This window comes from Neoarius graeffei, chromosome 15 (genome assembly GCF_027579695.1).
Source record: "Neoarius graeffei isolate fNeoGra1 chromosome 15, fNeoGra1.pri, whole genome shotgun sequence".
Classification (NCBI taxonomy): Eukaryota; Metazoa; Chordata; class Actinopteri; order Siluriformes; family Ariidae; genus Neoarius; species Neoarius graeffei.
Genome location: NC_083583.1, coordinates 47,805,842 through 47,828,388, shown reverse-complemented (window position 1 = coordinate 47,828,388; position 22,547 = coordinate 47,805,842). Strand labels below are relative to the sequence as shown.

The 22,547-nt window shown below is 40.9% G+C and overlaps 1 protein-coding gene across 2 annotated transcripts in view; it reads right to left on the bottom strand.

Moving 5' to 3' along the window:
- anos1b (anosmin 1b) overlaps nt 1–21,957 on the bottom strand; it is an 87,764-nt gene extending 65,807 nt beyond the window's left edge. For both annotated transcript variants that reach the window (XM_060940555.1, XM_060940556.1), the window contains exons 1-2: nt 21,670–21,957; nt 1,078–1,125 (exon numbers count right to left, since the gene is read on the bottom strand). In XM_060940555.1, coding sequence (XP_060796538.1) covers nt 1,078–1,125; nt 21,670–21,864 — 243 coding nt within the window. In that variant the 5' untranslated portion in view covers nt 21,865–21,957. The remainder of the gene's footprint in view (nt 1–1,077; nt 1,126–21,669) is intronic.
- Nucleotides 21,958–22,547: the final 590 nt, after the last annotated feature.

The window sequence follows — 22,547 nt, the reverse complement described above, 5'->3', positions numbered from 1 at the left end:
CAGTGTTTTCCTTTCTCCAAACATAACGCTTCTCATTTAAACCAAAAAGTTCTATTTTGGTCTCATCCATCCACAAAACATTTTTCCAGTAGCCTTCTGGCTTGTCCACATGATCTTTAGCAAACTGCAGATGAGCAGCAATGTTCTTTTTGGAGAAAAGTGGCTTTATACTTGCAACCCTGCCATGCACACCATTGTTGTTCAGTGCTCTCCTGATGGTGGACTCATGAACATTAACATTAGCCAATGTGAGAGAGGCTTTCAGTTGCTTAGAAGTTACCCTGGGGTCCTTTGTGACCTCGCTGAATATTACATGCCTTGCTCTTGGAGTGATCTTTGTTGGTCGACCACTCCTGGGGAGGGTAACAAGTCTTGAATTTCCTCCATTTGTACACAATCTGTCTGACTGTGGATTGGTGGAGTCCAAACTCTTTAGAGATGGTTTTGTAACCTTTTCCAGCCTGATGAGCATCAACAACGCTTTTTCTGAGGTCCTCAGAAATCTCCTTTTTTCGAGCCATGATACACTTCCACAAACATGTGTTGTGAAGATCAGACTTTGATAGATCCCTGTTCTTTAAATAAAACAGGGTGCCCACTCACACCTGATTGTCATCCCATTGATTGAAAACACCTGACTCGAATTTCACCTTCGAATTAACTGCTAATCCTAGAGGTTCACATACTTTTGCCACTCACAGATATGTAATATTGGATCATTTTCCTCAATAAATAAATGACCAACTATATTATTTTTGTCTCATTTGTTTAACTGGGTTCTCTTTATCTACTTTTAGGACTTGTGTGAAAATCTGATGTTGTTTTAGGTCATATTTATGCAGAAATATAGAAAATTCTAAAGGGTTCACAAACTTTCAAGCACCACTGTATACTGAAAGTATATGACATACAGTATAGTTTATATCAAAGCAATGACCTTTTGGCATTTCTTCAGTGTGGACAGTGTTTCACTGTACTGAATGAAGTACAGATCCGGTGTAAAGGATTATATGAAAAAGACATCAGATGAGACTTTTTTTTTTTAAATGTGACTGGAACTGCAATCAGCTTTCTTACCTGAGCACATCTCCTATGGTTTTCGCACCAGCCCAGAACCTCATCACTCTGTAAAAAAAAAGGGGGGGGGGGAATAATTCATTATGCACAGAACACAGAATAATGTGTTTCCATTCACTGCCATATTACTACATTATATTTGGTTTTTATGTCATCATTTGTAGGCTGAAAACAGAACTGTTTCCAGAGTGAGGAAGTGCAATGGGCACGGATGAATCAGGCTAGATATAAACACTGGAGTACCACACGCCAACGCCATGACCTCCAGTGTACGTCAACCTCTAACCACACAGACTGCTGGAAAACTGGCAGCCAGGAATTAAATGTGACTAACGAAGCTAATCATGGTGAAAAGTGTCTGCGTTTTGACTCAAGCTCTCTTTCTGATTCGAGCTGAAACATCCTGGATAATTCCAAATGGCATTAATCAGCCACTTCCATAAAGGAAAACTGTAACAGTCTCACTAAAATAACAGAAAGCACAAACAGCATCAGTGATACACAGCCATCTCAAACAAATCACAGAGCACCGGCACAGATTCTGTCCCTCTAAGTAGGGTTAATTACCGCTCTCTAAACACCCCCTCTGGGCAACCAACATTTATCCTCTGCAAACTCAGCTCATGCCACTTACGAGCTCCCACGCTGCCTTTGTGAGGTCTTAATAAGCTCTTAAGGAGAAAAGAAAAACCCATTATGTTTCAGAGACTGTCCTGAGGTCCAAAAAAGTGATCTCGAAAGGAATGTTGGAACACAACATCATCCCAGGAGATTACATCACCCTTTTAAATCCTTCTTGATGAACGTTCCATATGAAAAGCCAAAACCCACACCTAGAAACTACAGGCCAGAAACAGTAACAGGTTCATCTGCCAGACAGGTGAAAAACAATGAAATACACATCAGTATCAGCCTAGATTCAATATTGGCGCTATTGAGGAAAACGTACTCTAATGCAGATAGTAATAAATTTATGACAGAGGATGAAACCTTTGCCTAAGACAGAGTAAAGCCTTTGCTGCGTCTTAATAACAGCATTAACCTTTGTGAGTCGCCGGAGGTGCTTCCTATTCACACCAGAGCTCTGATGGAAGGAAACGCAAATCCTTCCTAAGTCTTTTTCATTTGTGCAACTGTACAAGATACATTTTTAATATATATTTGAAACGCCATTTAATAACCAGATTTGCATGTGCTTAGGCCAAAAAAAAACAAAAAGCGTGTTTCCGGTAACCCGACCGATCGAAAATTTCCGCGTCGAAATTGCCGACCGTAAAGTTTTTATTACAAATTTACCTCGATATTTTAGTGTAAGCGGCGCTAGTTTGTCATAATTTTTTGTTTCAACGCATTCGAGTTGTGAAAGAAACGATAAAAAGTAAAATGTTTCGCCACTTCTATCAGCCCTCCTGCATAAACATGGACGCGCACTTGTATACTGAAGGAGGAAGGGAAAACTGAGCCGAGCCGCCATTTTGAATCCTCATTCAAGGCTGTAATGCAAATTGCTTCCTCTTCAGTATACAAGTGCACTTCCATGGCAGGGAAAAACACTACGTTTTGCCGCCTATGTAGTCCCCTATTTGAGAGCAATTCCAGCGTTATGGACATGACACTTGAACTCAAAATGGCAACAAATGACCCAGTGCATGTTTTATTGTCTCCCAGTATTTAAACAGGTGTTGTATATTTTAAGGCTGTACCATACTGGAGAAGTGATAGAACAAGAACAATTCCCATAGTACATCTAGGGCATGCCAGAAAATGCCAATAAAAGATGCGTTATGGATGTGACAGAAAAAGTATCACTTTTCTTGGGTGACTGTACATTTTTATCAAACTCTGTGAAATTGTAAACCTAATGTCGAAATGGAGATATCCATTTGATAGAGGGGTCCAAGGTGAATATTAAAAAATCTTTGTTTAAAATATTTTGTATTTCATGCAGAGTTTCGGAAGGAAAAGTCAGCGTTATGGATGTGACGAAATTCCGTTATGGATGTGACGCGTCTGAAATAGACATGGCGTATGTTTAGAAAATCAGCAATTTAACCACCATAACCCTTTGAAAAACTCTCTAAATATCAGCTAAAACTATCAAAGTTCTTAAATAATATTTAGGATGGCTATTGTTTTGCTGTTTTGTGGATTTTAGCATACATTTCTGTGGCTTGTGGCAATAATATAGAATTGTACATGATCAAAGTTGATTTTACCTTGGGGTTTACATTATAAGAAAGAAAGACTGACAGTGACATATTAGGTTGGTTACAAATTGGTTCAACTTATTCACATCTGTAAAATACAGGCCTAGGTGATATCTCTGGGAGTGGTTTTGATGTATTACATGTTGCTTTATTTTTGCATGGTGAGGTTGACATTTACATGGAATTGCCCTTATACAAATAGGAGTCATTCAGGATTCAGCCATGTTTTTGCTCGGTGTTTTTGCTCGACCCAAGTTCTACAGTAGGCTAGGCTAGGCCGTCTGCTTTCAATGGAAGTCGCCTAGCCTAGGACGTTATTTTCACATTATTTCTTGATAAGGTGTTTTCACGTTATTACATGAAAATATCATGAAATAACGTGATAATTTCGTATCATGAAATTACGTGATGTTATGTTATTACATGATAAATATATTGTAAAAACGTGATAACTTTGTTAACAATATCTTTTCACGTAATTACTTGATTCTAAGCCAATTTTTTTGAGTGTGGCAGCAATACGCTTCCGTAGATCATAACTCGAACTCTCGCGATATTTTTTTTTATTCGTTTAAAGATTTAAAACACTTTTATTTTATTATGATGTGTGGTATAAAGGATTCTGTGCCAAAATACTATTTTGTAAGATGTTTACTTGTGTTAATTTTTTCGAACAAAATAAAAAAAAATTAAGGAAAAAAAAAAAAACTTTTTCCTACCTACCGACCTTATTTTAGTATTTCATGTTACCGGAAACACACTTTTTTTTTTTGGCCTTACCTCATTGTCTAGTTTTTTGATTGAAACATTATGTCTCTTCATAATCTTTGCAATATTTCCAATTTGGAACACTAATACAGTGTGAACACTTCAGTGAAATCCACAGGACCTTTGCTTTTTGATGAACTTCGACCAAACTGTATGCACACGCTATACGCATGACACATGGTACATATTCTCAGCATAACCCCTTGCACGCCACAGAGCCAGCTGCAAAAGCTAAGACCAGCACGTACCCCTAACATCCAAACACATAAGCTTTTGTTCTGTTTGCTTTCACCCCATTTTGTGACTTATTTCACACAACAATCAAACTGCCATCATTCATGGGAATGTATTTTTTCCTCTTCAGCTCACATGGGACAAACCCTCTGAGAATGGGGAGGGAAGTCATCAGAGAGATAGCATCTAAACAAGAATGGGCAGAATAGAGAGAGAGAGAGAAAGAAAGAGAGAGAGAGCGTCAGATAGGTTGCATTAAGCTGCGTCACTCAGCCTGACGGCCACCCCTTTGTTCTCAGCCCCTATACCACATGTGCAGCTGTTTCAGCTCCAAGCACAAAAGAGAAAAACTCCATACCACAAAGACACACGCGCCAACATATCTAAACACACTTTATGACATCTGACAGCAAAAATGTCGCGTGAAATTGTTGCAGGGTTTAACCCCTCAGGACCAGAGAGACGGCGCTCTCTGTCTATACGCTCGACATTTACATTTAGCTTCCTAATTCTGCCATTATGACGATCATTGAACAGCACGGTTTGATTGTAATGGTTTCTGTCTGGGGTTTTCTCATCCCAAATACCAAACAGAGCTGACTCTTGATCTTTGCTTTATGAAGCATGATGTTAAAAAGGAACCACATTCAAGCAGCCCTATTTGACTCCTCCAACAGGGAGAGTCATGAGTGATTGTGGCAGCTGAATGTTTGCGGCCTTTTATGTGGACAGGAAGAGTTTGTCTGGACACAAGAAGAGAGAATCGGAGAGACCAAGTTATGAAGCCTTGCTTTATGCCTGTAGGGTCAACTGACAAATGTAATGACCTTACTACAGCTGAAATTATAGTTGCATGCAATTCGAAGCCAAGTAGTCACAACACTTCTGCTAGCAAATAGGATATGGATAGAACTTGAGGAGAAACTAACTGACGTTTATATTTGAAAAAAAAACATACAGCAGTAAGTCATGGTGCATTTGAAAGGCATAATAAGCAGACGGTATTGCAGAATCAGAAGAAGATAGAAAATATATAGATGATCATGGTGGTGCAGTGGTTAACACGGTTGCCTCACTGCAAGGAGGTTCTGGGTTCGAACGTCATGACGGAAGTTTACATCTTCTCCCTGTGCCTGTGTGGGTTTCCTCAGATTAGGTCAACTGGCTGCTCTAAATTGTCCATAGATGTGAGTGTGGATGGTTTTTTTTTTTTATCTCTCTGTTAGCTCTGCCCAGGGTGTACCCTGGTGCCTCTTGCCCAATGTCAGCTGGGATTGGGATGGGCTCCACCTTTCCCAGTGACCCTGATGGATAAGAGATCATGACACTTACGGGATCTGTTAAGTGCTCCAAATATCTGTATTCAGAAGTGGGTATGGCCTAAAATTGATTTTCTCATCTCATCTCATCTCATTATCTCTAGCCGCTTTATCCTGTTCTACAGGGTCGCAGGCAAGCTGGAGCCTATCCCAGTTGACTACGGGCGAAAGGCGGGGTACACCCTGGACAAGTCGCCAGGTCATCACAGGGCTGACACATAGACACAGACAACCATTCACACTCACATTCACACCTACGGTCAATTTAGAGTCACCAGTTAACCTAACCTGCATGTCTTTGGACTGTAGGGGAAACCGGAGCACCCAGAGGAAACCCACGCGGACACGGGGAGAACATGCAAACTCCACACAAAAAGGCCCTCGCCGGCCACGGGGCTCGAACCCGGACCTTCTTGCTGTGAGGCGACAGCGCTAACCACTACACCACTGTGCCGCCCAAATTGATTTTTTTTTATTAAAAATGAACCTCTAGAAGCACTGAGGGGGGAACAGCAATAGAAATGCTAGCACTTTCAGTATAGTAAGTGAATTCTGCTTGACTCAGTTAAATCACTTGAATTCTTAACTATGGGTGTGCAAGGGACTGTCTGCTTGCACAATTATTTTTGTTTGTACCTGCCTGAGATATTTGCTAACAAATTTAGTTGCACCCCAACTGGTGACTGATCAAGCAGGCTGCTGTAAATGCATTGCATATCACTACATGTTCATGTTCATGAGCATGGTCTTTCTTTGTCCCACAAGCTTCATATCGGACTGGTCACTCACGTCTACGTGAACGTAAAAACGAATAGTGCGCCTCCAATTATATCGGTATTTATATCCATTTAAAACTCATTACCAGTTCATTCTGAATAGTCTATTCATATTCGGTTACATCCCTACTAGACAGACAGACAGACAGAGAGAGAGGCAGACAGGCGTACAGCATTTCACATCATAGCTGAATATTTAATGACCCTAAAATCAAAGCTGTAAAATAATTAAGTTACCGTTCCTCCTTTGAAGTCCTTCAGTCCATAACTATTCTGGGAGTCACACCATAAACTAAAACCAAAGCTTATTTACTTCAGCCCACAATGCATCTTGACTTCAAGTCATACTCCAAGTGCCATAATTACACACTTTTGTCTCTGGCTCAAGTCACGACAGCATTTCATGCCTCCTTGCATCAGCCCGCTTATGATGCAGCAAGTATAGGCATAGACCTGACGACATTTCCCCGAATGAGAATTACGAGCTGCTGTTTTTTTTTTTTTAATCACTTTGGCTCTTCTGGTTACAATATTGTTAGGACACAGCAAGCGGTAAACAGACTCAGGGTCTCAGCGTGCTCTTTCTGATCGCCTTCATCCTGTAAACAAGTATTCTGAAACAAAGCGGTTTCAGTGGATTTTTTTATTACCTCTGTGACTAAGCGCGTGTACATTTTAACACGGCGAAACAATTGCTTTAAAAAGTTACTGTAAGTTCTGTAAAGTTCCAAATGTGTAAATATCATGATGTCCAGAAAACAGTGTAATTAGACATTTGAGTCAAAGCGTTACGCTGCACAAAGACCACAAATACAACAGAGAGAAACCAAATTGAACTCTGGATAATCAGAGAGTTGCTTTAGTGGCCTTTAATGCAAAATCTCATCTCATCTCATTATCTCTAGCCGCTTTATCCTGTTCTACAGGGTCGCAGGCAAGCTGGAGCCTATCCCAGCTGACTACGGGCGAAAGGCGGGGTACACCCTGGACAAGTCGCCAGGTCATCACAGGGCTGACACATAGACACAGACAACCATTCACACCTACGGTCAATTTAGGCTACATCCACACGACAACGGCAACGAGATGTTATTTAAAAATATATCGTGTCCAAATGGGCAACGATCAGTAAAATATCAGGTCCATATGGCAACGCAATGCTTGCTGACAACGATGCAATACACATGCCACACCTCTAGGGGCGCTGTAAGACGGTCCCTTCGGAGACACCAGAACAATAGAAGAAGTAAGGATGCATGCGCATAAACTATTATGCGCGAGACTTCATATTAGCCACAAAGTCAGGAAAATCTGTTCGTAAAATTACATTATAATGACCAAATACAATGAAAAGTATTTTTCCAGTCTCACCTGTGAAAGGTAATCCCATGTGATCTCGTTTGGACGGCAAACCTGTTGGTACAGTTAAACGCAGCTAATCTTTATTCTCCGCTTTGACCTTTCCAATATGGCGGCGAGGATGACGTATGATTCTACGCGGAAGGCGGCGTCTTTAATGGTCCGGAATAAATTGAATACTACACGATGGATTAATTTGTTGTTTCTCACCTGTGAAAGGTAATCCCATGTGATCTCGTTTGGACGGTAAACCTGTTGGTACAGTTAAAGGCAGCGCATGAATCTTTATTCTCCACTTTGACCTATCCAATATGGCGGCGAGGATGACGTATGATTCTACGCGGAAGGCGGTGTCTTTAATGGTCCGGAATAAATTGAATACTACATGTTGATGGATTAATTTGCTCCTCTACGCCCTTTTTGAGGAAAGTACTGTAGGACTAAAACCAACATCTGAAGAGGTGAGATCGCTCGTTTTTTCCCCTATTTTTGCTGGCGGGATTGACTCTGCCCTAAGGGCAGAGTCTCTCTCTCTCTCTCTCTCTCTCTCACTTTGCACCATTACACAATAAATATTCACAGTGAAAATATTTTGTAAGCGCGTTTCATGAACCAAGTCATAGGATTTGTTGACAACTCGCATCGCATCGCAATGAGAAGATCATTGGCACTACTGGTGTTAAGAATCAGACCATTTCATAAATGAATATTTTGCTGTAGACCTGCAGTGTTTGTACAATTGCATGTTTTTGCTTCACTATTACTGTCACTATTCTGCTTCTTGCATTACTACTGTGAACTAAACACTGAACATAATAATAATAATAATAATAATAATAATAATAATAATATCCAAGCTCGTGTTTCACTCTCACTAGTGCTCTGTAAGGCTTTTTCCTGGTGATATCCTGGTGATATTCGTTACACTTCTACCCGGCGTGAAGCACTCACAGTCATGTGGTTGTGACGTCATCGTAAACAAATCCGTTCTACTCATCCAGATGACTTCACAACGGCAACGTTGCCAGATCTTTCCACTCTGGAACCCGTTCTCAAAAAGACTGCATTTTGGGCACCCAAAACGCCGGTGCCGTGTGGACGCCAGGCCTAAACGATAAGCAATTGTATCGGAGTCACCTGAATCCGTTGCCGTGTGGACAGGGCCTTAGAGTCACCAGTTAACCTAACCTGCATGTCTTTGGACTGTGGGGGAAACCGGAGCACCCGGAGGAAACCCACGCGGACACGGGGAGAACATGCAAACTCCACACAGAAAGGCCCTCGCCGGCCACGGGGCTCGAACCCGGACCTTCTTGCTGTGAGGCGACAGCGCTAACCACTACACCACCGTGCCGCCTTAATGCAAAATATAACTACAAATGAAGAAACGTGAATAAAAGTCTTATATTCTCTGGCAGGGAATATTAATGATATCATTGTGTCATGTTCAATGAATCCACTCGTCTTATACGTACCGTATGAATTTATTTGACAGTCAGTTTTATTCAAACTGTCAAATGAAGCAGAATTCAATCCAAACATTTTAGTTGGAATGGCAAAGAGAAACGACTGCAAATGCTCGGACTGAAAAGAGACACATCCTTCACCAAGCAGTTAGAGAACGACAGGAAAGGGCGCTGTAGCCTGTTGTGCGCTGGAGCGTATGGTAGCTGCCCCCTGCTCTGGGTATGTGCGTGTGCTCATTGCTCACTTGTGTGTGCATGTGTATGTTCAGATGGGTTAAATGCAGAGAAGGAATGTCACTGTGCTTGAGTGTATATGTGACAAATAAAGGCTTGTTCTTCAAGTCAGTCAGTCTAAGTCTCAGTCTTCACACGTTTTTAACGACTGAAAGAAAATCTGTAGAACGATTTTCAATTTATTCCATATATTATATAATTATAACCAGGGCTTTGAACCGGAATTTTTTTCCTTTTGGTTCGTTCCGAACAGAAACGGAATTTTAACGTTTCCGGTTTTGGGTTCCACCATTAAATAGACGTTCCCGAACCGGTTAGAACAAAAAAATTTCGTTCCCAGAACGGTTAATTACGTTCCCTGTCAGCTGTTTAACAAATGGCTATAAAATTATGTCTCTGTCTCATCCAGCTTAAGCCAAATGTAGGCTAATTCTATTACAACCTTCATTAAATAAGACAAGAAATAATTAAAAACAATTATTATTTCAAATGTTGGCGATTTGGATTCTCAGTATGTCTTCCCATCTACACAAACAGAAAAAGTGCCAAAAATGAAAGAGAATTCGTTTAGTGTGTTACCAAAGGCTAGTCAGGCCCTATAGAGGGCTACCGCATGACGTCACCGCGCCGCGAGATTTTGTTAGGCGCCATATTGGAAGTACACATCTATGCAAGTACATACATTCATAACAAACTACAGCTGAAATGTAGCCAGGGCCGGTTCTGCCCTAATCTGGACCCGGGTGCAACATCGCGCAATCCCCCCAAAAAAAAACAGTCTAAATCAGGACAACCATCACATAACTATAACTATAAACATTTTATATCAACTATTTTAACTAAATGGGCTATAATAAATAAGCCTGCAGGCAGCCACGGCGGCTGCCTCAGAAAACTAACCATTTGTCCTACCTTAAAACTCGTTTTGCATTTTCTGCCTCCTTTTTTGTATTTTCGACCCTCCGTTTATTTTCTTTCCTTTTCTGAAAACCCGATTTGTGTCCAGACATTTTGTTCTGCTGCCAACGAACTAACTCGTCAGGTCTCGTCTCTCGAGCCCGCGATGATTCCCGTGGGAAGGGCAACAATTGATACATTATTACAAACAGCCAATAGGGAGGTTGCATCATTCAGGCTCTTCTTTGCTCAGACACTCTAATGCATTTACTCACTAGCAGTCCACCTTCCCGCTCTTTCCATTCAATCAGCGAACGTCACACAGGAAGTGAACCCCAGCGGGTCATAGAAACTTGCGCAGGAGAAGAATGACTATTTGTAGGCTACATAAACTTTGAGGAACGAAATAAAAACCGGTATTAACCGGTTACCATTATTTTTAATAAGCGTTTCTGTTCCGGAACATAAAAAATAATAAAGTTTCTGGTTTCGTTTCTGTTCCATGTGAAATAGAAAAAGTTCCCGGTTTTCGTTTTCGTTCCTTGAACCGGTTCAAAGCCCTGATTATAACACGAAGTAAGCAAATAGACTTGGTATGGATTCACAGACCAGGATTAGGGTGCATCAGTTGCCCCCTAAAAATGAAAGGTTCCTCCGATCATGATGCATTTTTGTTTTTGTGTTCCTTTTGGTAAGAAAACACACTGGGTGAAATATTTTGACAAAATTCAAAAGTTTAATGGTGGCACCAGGAGCTCAAAGTTATGGAAAAAGCTACTATTTTATGACAAAATTTCGATCATTTTTCATGAAACATTATTGCACCTTATAGAGTATACCAAATATCTTAGATACACATTTTCAGTACATATTCTAAATATATTATCAAGCACAGTTTGAGTTTTAGCTGTTCATTGAATCATTGTTCAACTACTTTTAAACAATACAAACGTATTATGAATCACATTAACGCTTCTCAATCCCTTGCAAAGGTTCTTAACATGATCACAAGAAATCAATAAATGGAGTCCAACATTGTGATTCAAACCTTACGCGAAAACATAAAATAAGCGTTTTTTGGCAAAAAAAAATGAACCTCATGGTGCCACCATTAGACTTCTGAATATGGTCAAAAAATTTTACAGGATGTCTTTATTGGTGAAAAGGAACACCCAAACAAAAATGCATCAGATTTTATGAAAGTGAGGCCCACTGATGCATCCTAACCAGGATGTCTTCATGAGCTCGACCTTTTTCTGAGACTCTGATAACGAATGTTATTAAATGACTCTCTGTCTGTCTCATTAGCTCTAGCCGCTTTATCCTTCTACAGGGTCACAGGCAAGCTGGAGCCTATCCCAGCTGACTACGGGCAAAAGGCGGGGTACACCCTGGACAAGTCGCCAGGTCATCACAGGGCTGACACATAGACACAGACAACCATTCACACTCACATTCACACCTACGGTCAATTTAGAGTCACCAGTTAACCTGCATGTCTTTGGACTGTGGGGGAAACCGGAGCACCCGGAGGAAACCCACGCGGACACGGGGAGAACATGCAAACTCCGCACAGAAAGGCCCTCGCCGGCCACGGGGCTCGAACCCAGGACCTTCTTGCTGTGAGGCGACAGCGCTAACCACTACACCACCGTGCCGCCCCCTCTCTGTCTGTCTATCCATCAAAATTTCTTTTGAGCAAAAAAATACCAGATCAAATTCGCCACAGAAACTTTGCGATTCATGCTTCGGTTTCATGTCACGGTCACTGAAAACAGGTTTAATAATGTATGCCTGATATCTTTTGTGATAGACTGACCTCAACAAAATCCATTACAGACACTGGATATGCCGTGCTTATTTAGTAAATGCGGAGCCACAAGCAAAGCGCATGTCTTCGTCAGTTTCAATCATCGACTGAGTTAGGGGTATAAATGACAGCGTATTTGCTTTTGAGGTCATTCTTGGATTGTGCACTTATGTTTAATGCCAATGAATGTACTTTCATACCGAGTGAATCAATGGAACAGAAGTAGAAGGAAAAATAAAACTTGCTTAAATGTTGCTTTATAGTGATCGACATTTGCTTATTGCTGTACATAAGACAGTATTTTTGTGCATACTAATTATGCGTGAGTGAGACAATCATGGTCGAACCGATGAGCGCTGTTTAAGAAATACTGCAGCCTTTATATACGTACCACATACAGAATGTTGTGTATGCATAATTACCATAGGCAATCATTCTGACACTTTTTCCTGTACTGAGAAAAGAATGGAAAACCCATTTACTGGAAACTCACTTATTATGAATGTCTTAGAGCTGGAGTGCATGTTTATGTGAAGCACATACTGTATTTTTGCAGAATGCTTTCATTAATTGGTCAGTAATTCTTCAAATTCCAATGACTTTTGCAAGCTAAGCTCTGAATCGTCTGCTCTTTCATGGATAAGACTACTTTTTGTGGTTGCGAAAGATCACGTAAACACAAACACTGAAGTACCTCAGGGGTGCCCGGTTTGTACACGGTGACCACGAGCTCTCAGGGAAAGTGTAAATAACGTTAATTGATTTTTATGGTACTGGTCCAGTTTTAAGAACTGCTTTAGTCAAACTTTCTCTCATGTCGCATTCTGAGTCTTTATCTTACACTGAAGGCTTTAGACTTTTAAGGCTGAAAGTTTAAAAGGGACGGATTATGAAAAACTCACTTTTTCAGTGCTTGTACACAGACATTTGGGTATCTGGAGTGCCTACTAACCCACAAACTCTGAAATAAGGCAACCCAGTCAGTTTCTTTAGTGCTGCCCATTTCAGAAAACATGTGATCCAACAAGCCGTTCAGATTTGGCTCCCCTTCTTATGTCAAGAAGGGCGCTCGTTAGAATTATACCGCCTCCATCTGAGTATCTCCACCCACAGCTTGAGAACTACTTTTGTGAAGGTGCACCATTTTTTTTCGCGCAAGCACTGGACCGGTTAGCATAAGTACTTACTGTCTGTCACCGTCCTCATAGTTGAGGGTCGGCGATCCAGGAAGCGATCAATTAGCTTCCCTGAATTCTTTTGGGTGATTATAGCACACCACAGGGACCCAAACCCTCATCTAGAGGCAGGTACACATTCACACCTTAAGCCTAGGTCACAACCGGATGTACGATTTTTTGGCCGTGCGATTTTTGGCGTTTCCCAAATCGCTGCGTTTTTTTTTCTTCATGGAGAAAGACGCGCATTGGCCGTAAGTTTGTCTTGCAACCTGAAAAAAACGTAAGTGCCCGTAGAGTTTGTTTGACATGACAAAGAACCTCTGCGGCTGGTCTGCGGCCAGTCTACGGCTCGAAAATCAGCACGTCACACGCGCGCCCTCCGTGCATTTCTTGCGTTTTTTGCACGTAGACCGGCCGTAGGAGCACATACGGCCGGTTGTGACCGAGGCTTTATGGGAAATTTAGAGTAGCCAATCGACCTAATCCATATATGTCTTTGGACTGTGGGAGGAAACCGACACAGACATGGGGAGAACATGCAAACTCCACACAGAAAGGCCCCCGTCACCCACTGGGCTCGAACCCAGAACCTTCTTGCTGTGAGGCGACAGTGCTGACCACTACACCACTGTACTGCCCTAGTATAAGTCCATAATGTTTAAACACTGTAATAAATGGTATATATATATTATATATATAAAACTAATTTATGAGGTGTTGGCAGACAATCCTACAGCCCCTGCCTGGCCCAATGACAGGTACTCTTGTCAAGAAAACATCACTGGCTGTTACCTACAATGTTAGAGCTTAATGACGTTCACGTTATTTGAATTTGTTTAAATACCAGAAACCTAGCTTTTGATAGCCGGTACACTATATACACACTCAAGTCACTATCAGTGGGTTTGCTAGCCTTCTAGTCTTGCTAGCCAGCAAGACCATATGACCTTAGCCAATATACAAACATACAAAAAGGAACGTAGACATGACAGAAAGTAATAACTAACCATTCAGAAATCTCTTGTTATAGCCTTAATTCTCAAACTTGATCAGGAGCCTCTTCTCACTCAGAGTCCGACTTTGGTTCAAACAGATATAGTTGCATCACTGTGTTTTCTCCAGCAGCCATTTTTCTCCTAGGGTTTACACTCAACGGTTGCCATGGTAGCATAAAGCCATACTCATGTCGACACACTCGACGGACGCAGGAGGTGAGGTGAGAAGTGGCTCATGATCATTTAAAGGAGCAGGCACTTAAACTGGCTCTTCTGAACAGGGTTGTTTAGACAGTGAAGTCAAGTCAAGTTTATTTCTACAGCACTTTTAACAATAAACATTGTCGCAAAGCAGCTTTACAGAATTTGAATGACTTAAAATATAAGCTAATTTTATCCCTAATCTATCCCCAATGAGCAAGCCTGTGGCGACGGTGGCAAGGAAAAACTCCCTCAGACGCCATGAGGAAGAAACCTCGAGAGGAACCAGACTCAAAAGGGAACCCATCCTCATTTGGGCAACAACAGACAACATGACTATAACATTAACAGTCCTAACATAAAGTCAGCTTCACTGATGCTATAAACCCCCCACCGACGGGTGGGTGGGGGGATGCTATAACCCCCACCCCAGACAGGGTGAGAGGGGAGCACGCTGGTACTTTATCCTTGTGGTATTTTGACCAAAGCATGTCACAGACATTTCATTAAGACCTCAAGGCAATGCGTAAACTTGTGGTCAAGAGGTATAATATGTCAGTTTAAATCTGGCCAAGGAAGTAACATTTTAAATATTTACCATCAGTTGCCTCTCAACAAGGGTGGCACTGTGGTGCAGTGGTTAACACTGTCACCTCACAGCAAGAAGGTTCTGAGGCCAAGTTTACATTAGACCGTATCTGTCTCGTTTTCTTCGCGGATGCACTGTCCGTTTACATTAAAACGCCTGGAAACGCCGGGAAACGGGAATCCGCCAGGGTCCACGTATTCAATCCAGATCGTGTCTGATCCGGTGCTGTGTAAACATTGAGAATACGCGGATACGCTGTGCTGAGCTCTAGCTGGCGTCGTCATTGGACAACGTCACTGTGACATCCACCTTCCTGATTTGCTGGCGTTGGTCATGTGACGCGACTGCTGAAAAACGGCGCGGACTTCCGCCTTGTATCACCTTTCATTAAAGAGTACAAAAGTATGAAAATACTGCAAATACTGATGCAAATACTGTCCATTGTGTAGTTATGATGGTCTTTAGGCTTGCCATCCTTCCACTTGCAAGTGGTAAGTGACTTGCGCACAGCGGCTCAGTCCCGAATCACTGCTCGTGCACTACACTCGCGCGCTCTGTGAGCTGCGCAGGGCCGGAGTGCGCACCCTCCAGAGGGCACTCGCTGTTCAGGGCGGAGTGATTTGGAGCACAGCCGCTGAGGAGGAAGGGATGAGCCGCACTGACACATTTCAACTTACGTGCCGAATTAGTCATGTGATTAGCGTATCCGTGTATTGGCGTTGCTGTGTGCACGCGAATCGTGTATTGGCGTTGCTGTGTGCACGCTAATCGTTTTTAAAAATGTTAATCTGATGATCCGCTGATACGGTCTAATGTAAACCCCACCTGAGTTTGAACCTCATGGCCGACGGGGGCCTTTCTGCGTGGAGTTTGCATGTTCTCCCTGTATCTGTGTGGGTTTCCTCCGGGTGCTCCGGTTTCCCCCACAGTCCAAAGAAATGCAGATTAGTTCAATTGGCTACTCTAAATTGCCCATAGGTGTACCTGCCACCAGATGAGGGTTTGGGTCCCTCTGGTGTGCTATAATCACCTGAGAAAATTCATGGAAGCTTGTTGTGAAATTTCCAGAAAGGCTTCCTGGATTGCTGACCCTCAACTATGAGGACGGTGACAGACAGCCTCCCAACACACACAGAGATACATGTAGATAAGGTTAAAAAACTAATTTTTCCAAAATGAATGGTTTCCATTATCATCTTCTGTCCAACTCTATCAAGTTTGTTCCTTCTCCCACATACGTTAATCACAGAACAGAACAAGAAGGAAGTGGGAGAAAATCAGATCGAGGAACAGGCTCTGCCTTTGGGTTGGGTCCTGCAGTTGTTCAACCTCTGAACTGATTCCCACCACCCACAGAGGAGACATACAAGGAAGACACACACTTGTGACCCATGAACCATGAGGTGCGAACTGGAAACCTTTGAAGGTCACGCTGTAGTTGGGGAGCTCAGAGACAAACGTGGCCAAGAACGCCTTTCTGCTTGAGCAGTGTGGAGCTTCTTCCCAATATGGATCTAATTAGGGTGATTTCAAGCCACAAGGTCAATTAATTAACTTGAACTGCTGCAAAAAGATGACTTCAATTCCTGAGAGATGGGACTGAGACAGAACAAGTAAAAATGCTGTTACTCGCTAACGTCATGTAGTAATGCCACTATTTCACTGGAATGTATTTAGTCTAGTTGTCAGCTTGTGTCTGAGGGGAAAGGCTTCCACAGGACCTAAAATTGGCCACTACTTGAAACACAGAAAAAAAAACGACATAAAAGAGCACAGCACTATGCACTTCAAGAAAATTAGGCTACACACCATTTGCTTTGAGTTTGGGGGCCCCCCTCTATTAACGCGTACCCAGGTGGGCAAAAGGAAAGGAAAAACAGCCAGAAGAGTAAAACACAGCTCCTTCAACCACACTTTAAACAGCTCTTAATGACTTCCCCATCCACCAAACTAAACACACACTTAAGTAGACTGTTATGCCGACTATAAATTGTAGCAAGGCAATATGACAATATGATGTATATTATAGCCTGCACTTTTCAAAGCATAGTCGTCAAACGGCAGTGTTTTTAGAACTCAGTTGTTACTTAGTGACTGAACTTTAAATTCATTTTCCTGCTTGAACACTTTTTTCGAAAATGTTTTATAATAAGGCTTCACTATTTTACTGGGACTTAGGCCTTGTTGGCAAAACCTCAGTAAAATTAAACATCATGTTATACGTCATGTAAAATGAGAAAGTGGTTGAATATTGTGTAATAATATTTTTTGTTGTAATTTGTAGCCATGATTTTTCCGTACAGGGCTGGGCAATTTGATAATACGATATCGATACGACAATATCGTAACTATTATGTACCTTTCAAAGTATAGTATAGTCAAATGTCAGTGTTGTATGACTCCACTGTTGATTTAAAATGTTTCACTGGTTAAATACTTAGCTTTTTTTAATTAGTGTTATAGTAAGGGGTTTACTGTTTTGTTTTGTTTTTTAAGCAAAACCTGAGTACAATTAACATCTGTACAGTTGTTTATATGGTCTTCAAGTATTGTATAATAATAATAATTGTTGTCATATCAGCCACCCTTTAGTTTGTAGCCATGATTTTTTCCGTACAGGGCTGGGCAATATGATAATACGATATCGATACGACAATATAGTAACTATTGTGTACCTTTAAAGTATAGTATAGTCAAATGCCAGTGTTTTATGACTCCACTGTTGATTTAAAATGTTTCACTCCTTTTCCTGGTTAAATACTTAGATTGTTTTTTTTTTTTAAATTAGCGTTATAGTAAGGGTTTACTGTTTTGTTAGCAAAACCTGAGTACAATTAACATCTGTCCAGTTGGTTACATGGTGCTTGTGGTGTAACATATGGTCTTCAAGTATTGTATAATAATAATAATCTTTGTCATATCAGCCATGATTTTCCATACAGGGCTGGGCAATATGATAATATGATATCAATACGACAATATCGTAACTATTATGTACCTTTCAAAGTATAGTATAGTCAAATGTCAGTGTTTTATGACTCCATTGTTGATTTAAAATGTTTCACTGGTTAAATACTTAGCTTTTTTAAATTAGTGTTATAGTAAGGGTTTACTATTTTGTTAGCAAAACCTGAGTACAATTAACATCTGTCCAGTTGTTTACATGGTGCTTGTGGTGTAACATATGGTTTTCAAGTATTGTATAATAATAATCGTTGTCATATCAGCCATGGGCAGCACGGTGGTGTAGTGGTTAGCGCTGTCGCCTCACAGCAAGAAGGTCCAGGTTCGAGCCCCGTGGCCGGCGAGGGCCTTTCTGTGCGGAGTTTGCATGTTCTCCCCGTGTCCGCGTGGGTTTCCTCCGGGTGCTCCGGTTTCCCCCACAGTCCAAAGACATGCAGGTTAGGTTAACTGGTGACTCTAAATTGACCGTAGGTGTGAATGTGAGTGTGAATGGTTGTCTGTGTCTATGTGTCAGCCCTGTGATGACCTGGCGACTTGTCCAGGGTGTACCCCGCCTTTCGCCTGTAGTCAGCTGATAGGCTCCAGCTTGCCTGCGACCCTGTAGAACAGGATAAAGCGGCTAGAGATAATGAGATGAGGGCTGGGCAATATGATAATACGATATCGATACAACAATATATTAACTACTGTGTACCTTTCAAAGTATAGTATAGTCAAATGTCAGTGTTTTATGACTCCATTGTTGATTTAAAATGTTTCACTCCTTTTCCTGGTTAAATACTTAGGTTGTTTTTTTTTAATTAGTGTTATAGTAATGGTTTACTGTTTTGTTAGCAAAACCTGAATACAATTAACATCTGTCCAGTTAGAAGAAGAAGAAACCTTTATTTGTCACATGCACACTTCAAGCACAGTGAAATTCATCCTCATCCACAGTGAAATTTAACCCATCTGAAGCAGTGAACACACACACACACGCAAAGCAGAGGGCAGCCACACACTAGAGCACCTGGGGAGCAGTCAAAGGTTAGGTACCTTGCTCAAGGGCACTTCAGCCCAAGGCCGCCCCATGCATGTCTTTGGACTGTGGGGGAAACCGGAGCACCCGGACGAAACCCACACAGACATGGGGAGAACATGCAAACTCCACACAGAAAGGCCCTCGCCGGCTGCTGGGTTCGAACCAGTAACCTTCTTGCTGTGAGGCGACTGTGCTAACCACTGCACCACCGTGCCACCCTTAGTTGGTTACATGGTGCTTGTGGTGTAACATATGGTCTTCAATTATTGTATAATAATAATCATTGTCATATCAGCCATGATTTTTCCATACAGGGCTGGGCAATATGATAATACGATATAAATACGACAATATATTAACTATTGTGTACCTTTAAAGTATAGTATAGTCAAATGTCAGTGTTTTATGACTCCATTGTTGATTTAAAATGTTTCACTGGTTAAATACTTAGCTTTTTAAAATTAGTGTTATAGTAAGGGTTTACTGTTTTGTTAGCAAAACCTGAGTACAATTAACATCTGGACAGTTGTTTATATGGTCTTCAAGCATTGTATTATAATAATAATAATAATAATAATAATAATAATAATAATAATAGTTGTCATATCAGCCACCCCTTAGTTTGTAACCATGATTTTTCTGTACAGGGCTGGGCAATATGATAATACGATATCGATACGACAATATATTAACTATTGTGTACCTTTAAAGTATAGTGTAGTCAAATGTCAGTGTTTTATGACTCCATCATTGATTTAAAATGTTTCACTGGTTAAACACTTAGCTTTTTAAAATTAGTGTTATAGTAAGGGTTTACGGTTTTGTTAGCAAAACCTGAGTACAAATAACATCTGGACAGTTGTTTATATGGTCTTCAAGCATTGCATAATAATGTGATATCAGCCGCCCTTTAATTTGTAGCCATGATTTTTCTGTACAGGGCTGGGCAATAAATATGATATTGATATGACAATATATTAACTATTGTGTACCTTTAAAGTATAGTATAGTCAAATTTCAGTGTTTTTAAAATTAGTGTTATAGTAAAGGTTTACGGTTTTGTTAGCAAAACCTGAGTACAATTAACATCTGGACAGTTGTTTATATGGTCTTCAAGCATTGTATAATACTAACAGTTGTCATATCAGCCACCCCTTAGTTTGTAGCCATGATTTTTCTGTACAGGGCTGGGCAATATGATATTGATACGACAATATTAACTATTGTGTACCTTTAAAGTATAGTATAGTCAAATTTCAGTGTTTTATGACTCCATCGTTGATTTAAAATGTTTCACTGGTTAAATACTTAGCTTTTTTAAATTAGTGTTATAGTAAGGGTTTACGCTTTTGTTAGCAAAACCTGAGTACAATTAACATCTGGACAGTTGTTTATATGGTCTTCAAGTATTGTATAATAATAATTGTTGTCATATCAGCTGCCCTTTAATTTGTAGCCATGATTTTTCCGTACAGGGCTGGGCAATATGATAATATGATAACGATACGACAATATATTAACTATATATTTTAAATCAACGATGGAGTCATAAAACACTGACATTTGACTATACAATACTTTAAAGGTACACACCTTTAAAGTATTGTATAGTCAAATGTCAGTGTTTTATGACTCCATCGTTGATTTAAAATGTTTCACTGGTTAAATACTTAGCTTTTTAAAATTAGTGTTATAGTAAGGGTTTACGCTTTTGTTAGCAAAACCTGAGTACAGTTAACATCTGGACAGTTGTTTGTAGGGTCTTCAAGCATTGTATTATAATAATAATAATTGTTGTGATATCAGCCGCCCTTTAATTTGTAGCCATGATTTTTCCGTACAGGGCTGGGCAATATGATAATACGATATCGATACGACAATATATTAACTATTGTGTACCTTTAAAGTATAGTATAGTCAAATTTCAGTGTTTTATGACTCAATTGTTGATTTAAAATGTTTCACTGGTTAAATACTTAGCTTTTTAAAATTAGTGTTATAGTAAGGGTTTACGCTTTTGTTAGCAAAACCTGAGTACAATTAACATCTGGACAGTTGTTTATATGGTCTTCAAGCATTGTATTATAATAATAATAATTGTTGTGATATCAGCCGCCCTTTAATTTGTAGCCATGATTTTTCCGTACAGGGCTGGGCAATATGATAATACGATATCGATACGACAATATATTAACTATTGTGTACCTTTAAAGTATAGTATAGTCAAATGTCAGTGTTTTATGACTCCATTGTTGATTTAAAATATTTCACTGGTTAAATACTTAGCTTTTTAAAATTAGTGTTATAGTAAGGGTTTACGCTTTTGTTAGCAAAACCTGAGTACAATTAACATCTGGACAGTTGTTTATATGGTCTTCAAGCATTGTATAATAATAATAATAATAATAATTGTTGTGATATCAGCCGCCCTTTAGTTTGTAGCCATGATTTATTATTTTTATTTTTTCAGTGTGGAATGACTTTTCAGCAAAACAAATAAAATAAGCATGTGTTTTTATGGGTCAGTTCCCCCGGGCAGCACGCTGTGTGTGTAACTGATGGTGCAGGTCTGACCTGAAGGCGTCTGAAGGCGGAAGTGAGCTGAGTGATGTGCAGCGTGAGGCAGCGCGAGGTGCAGCGCGCGCTGTTAATCTTCTCCACAGTCTCTCCGTCTTCAGCACCGCTCCTGCGCGCGCCGCTCAACTTCACAGCGCAGCACAGCAATATCGGCAAAACCCCGGAGACCAGCATCATACTTTTCGGTTCCATGTCAGCATGTACGTCGAATGTATCGAGGAGCGTCTTCTCGGTGTTAAAATCCCACCTGAAACCGACGCGCCCGGAGAGCGTGCTGCGCGCGCGCCGTCAGAACCGAAGTGCAGAGTCGCCTCGAGATAGACACTCCCCCCCCCTCACGCGCGCGCGCACAGCACACACACCGCCATATGTTTGAACGTGTGGCACCGAGTGACTCCACAAGACCAAAAACAACTGCTAGTGCATCTCAGAAACTTAGGACACCATGAAAAAGTTCCTTTTTTTTCATAATTTAATTCAAAAAGGTAAACTTTCATATATTCTATATTCATTACATGTAAAGTGAAATATTTAAAGCCTTTTTTTTGTTTTAATTTTGATGATTATGGCTTATAGCTCATGAAAATCAGAAATCCAGTATTTCAAATTATTAGAATATTCCCTAAGATCAATTAAAAAAAAGGATTTACTATACAGAAATGTCCAACTTCTGAAAAGTATATTCATTTATACACTCAATACTTGGGGCGGCACGGTGGTGTAGTGGTTAGCGCTGTCGCCTCACAGCGAGAAGGTCCGGGTTCGAGCCCCGTGGCCGGCGAGGGCCTTTCTGTGCGGAGTTTGCATGTTCTCCCCGTGTCCGCGTGGGTTTCCTCCGGGTGCTCCGGTTTCCCCCACAGTCCAAAGACATGCAG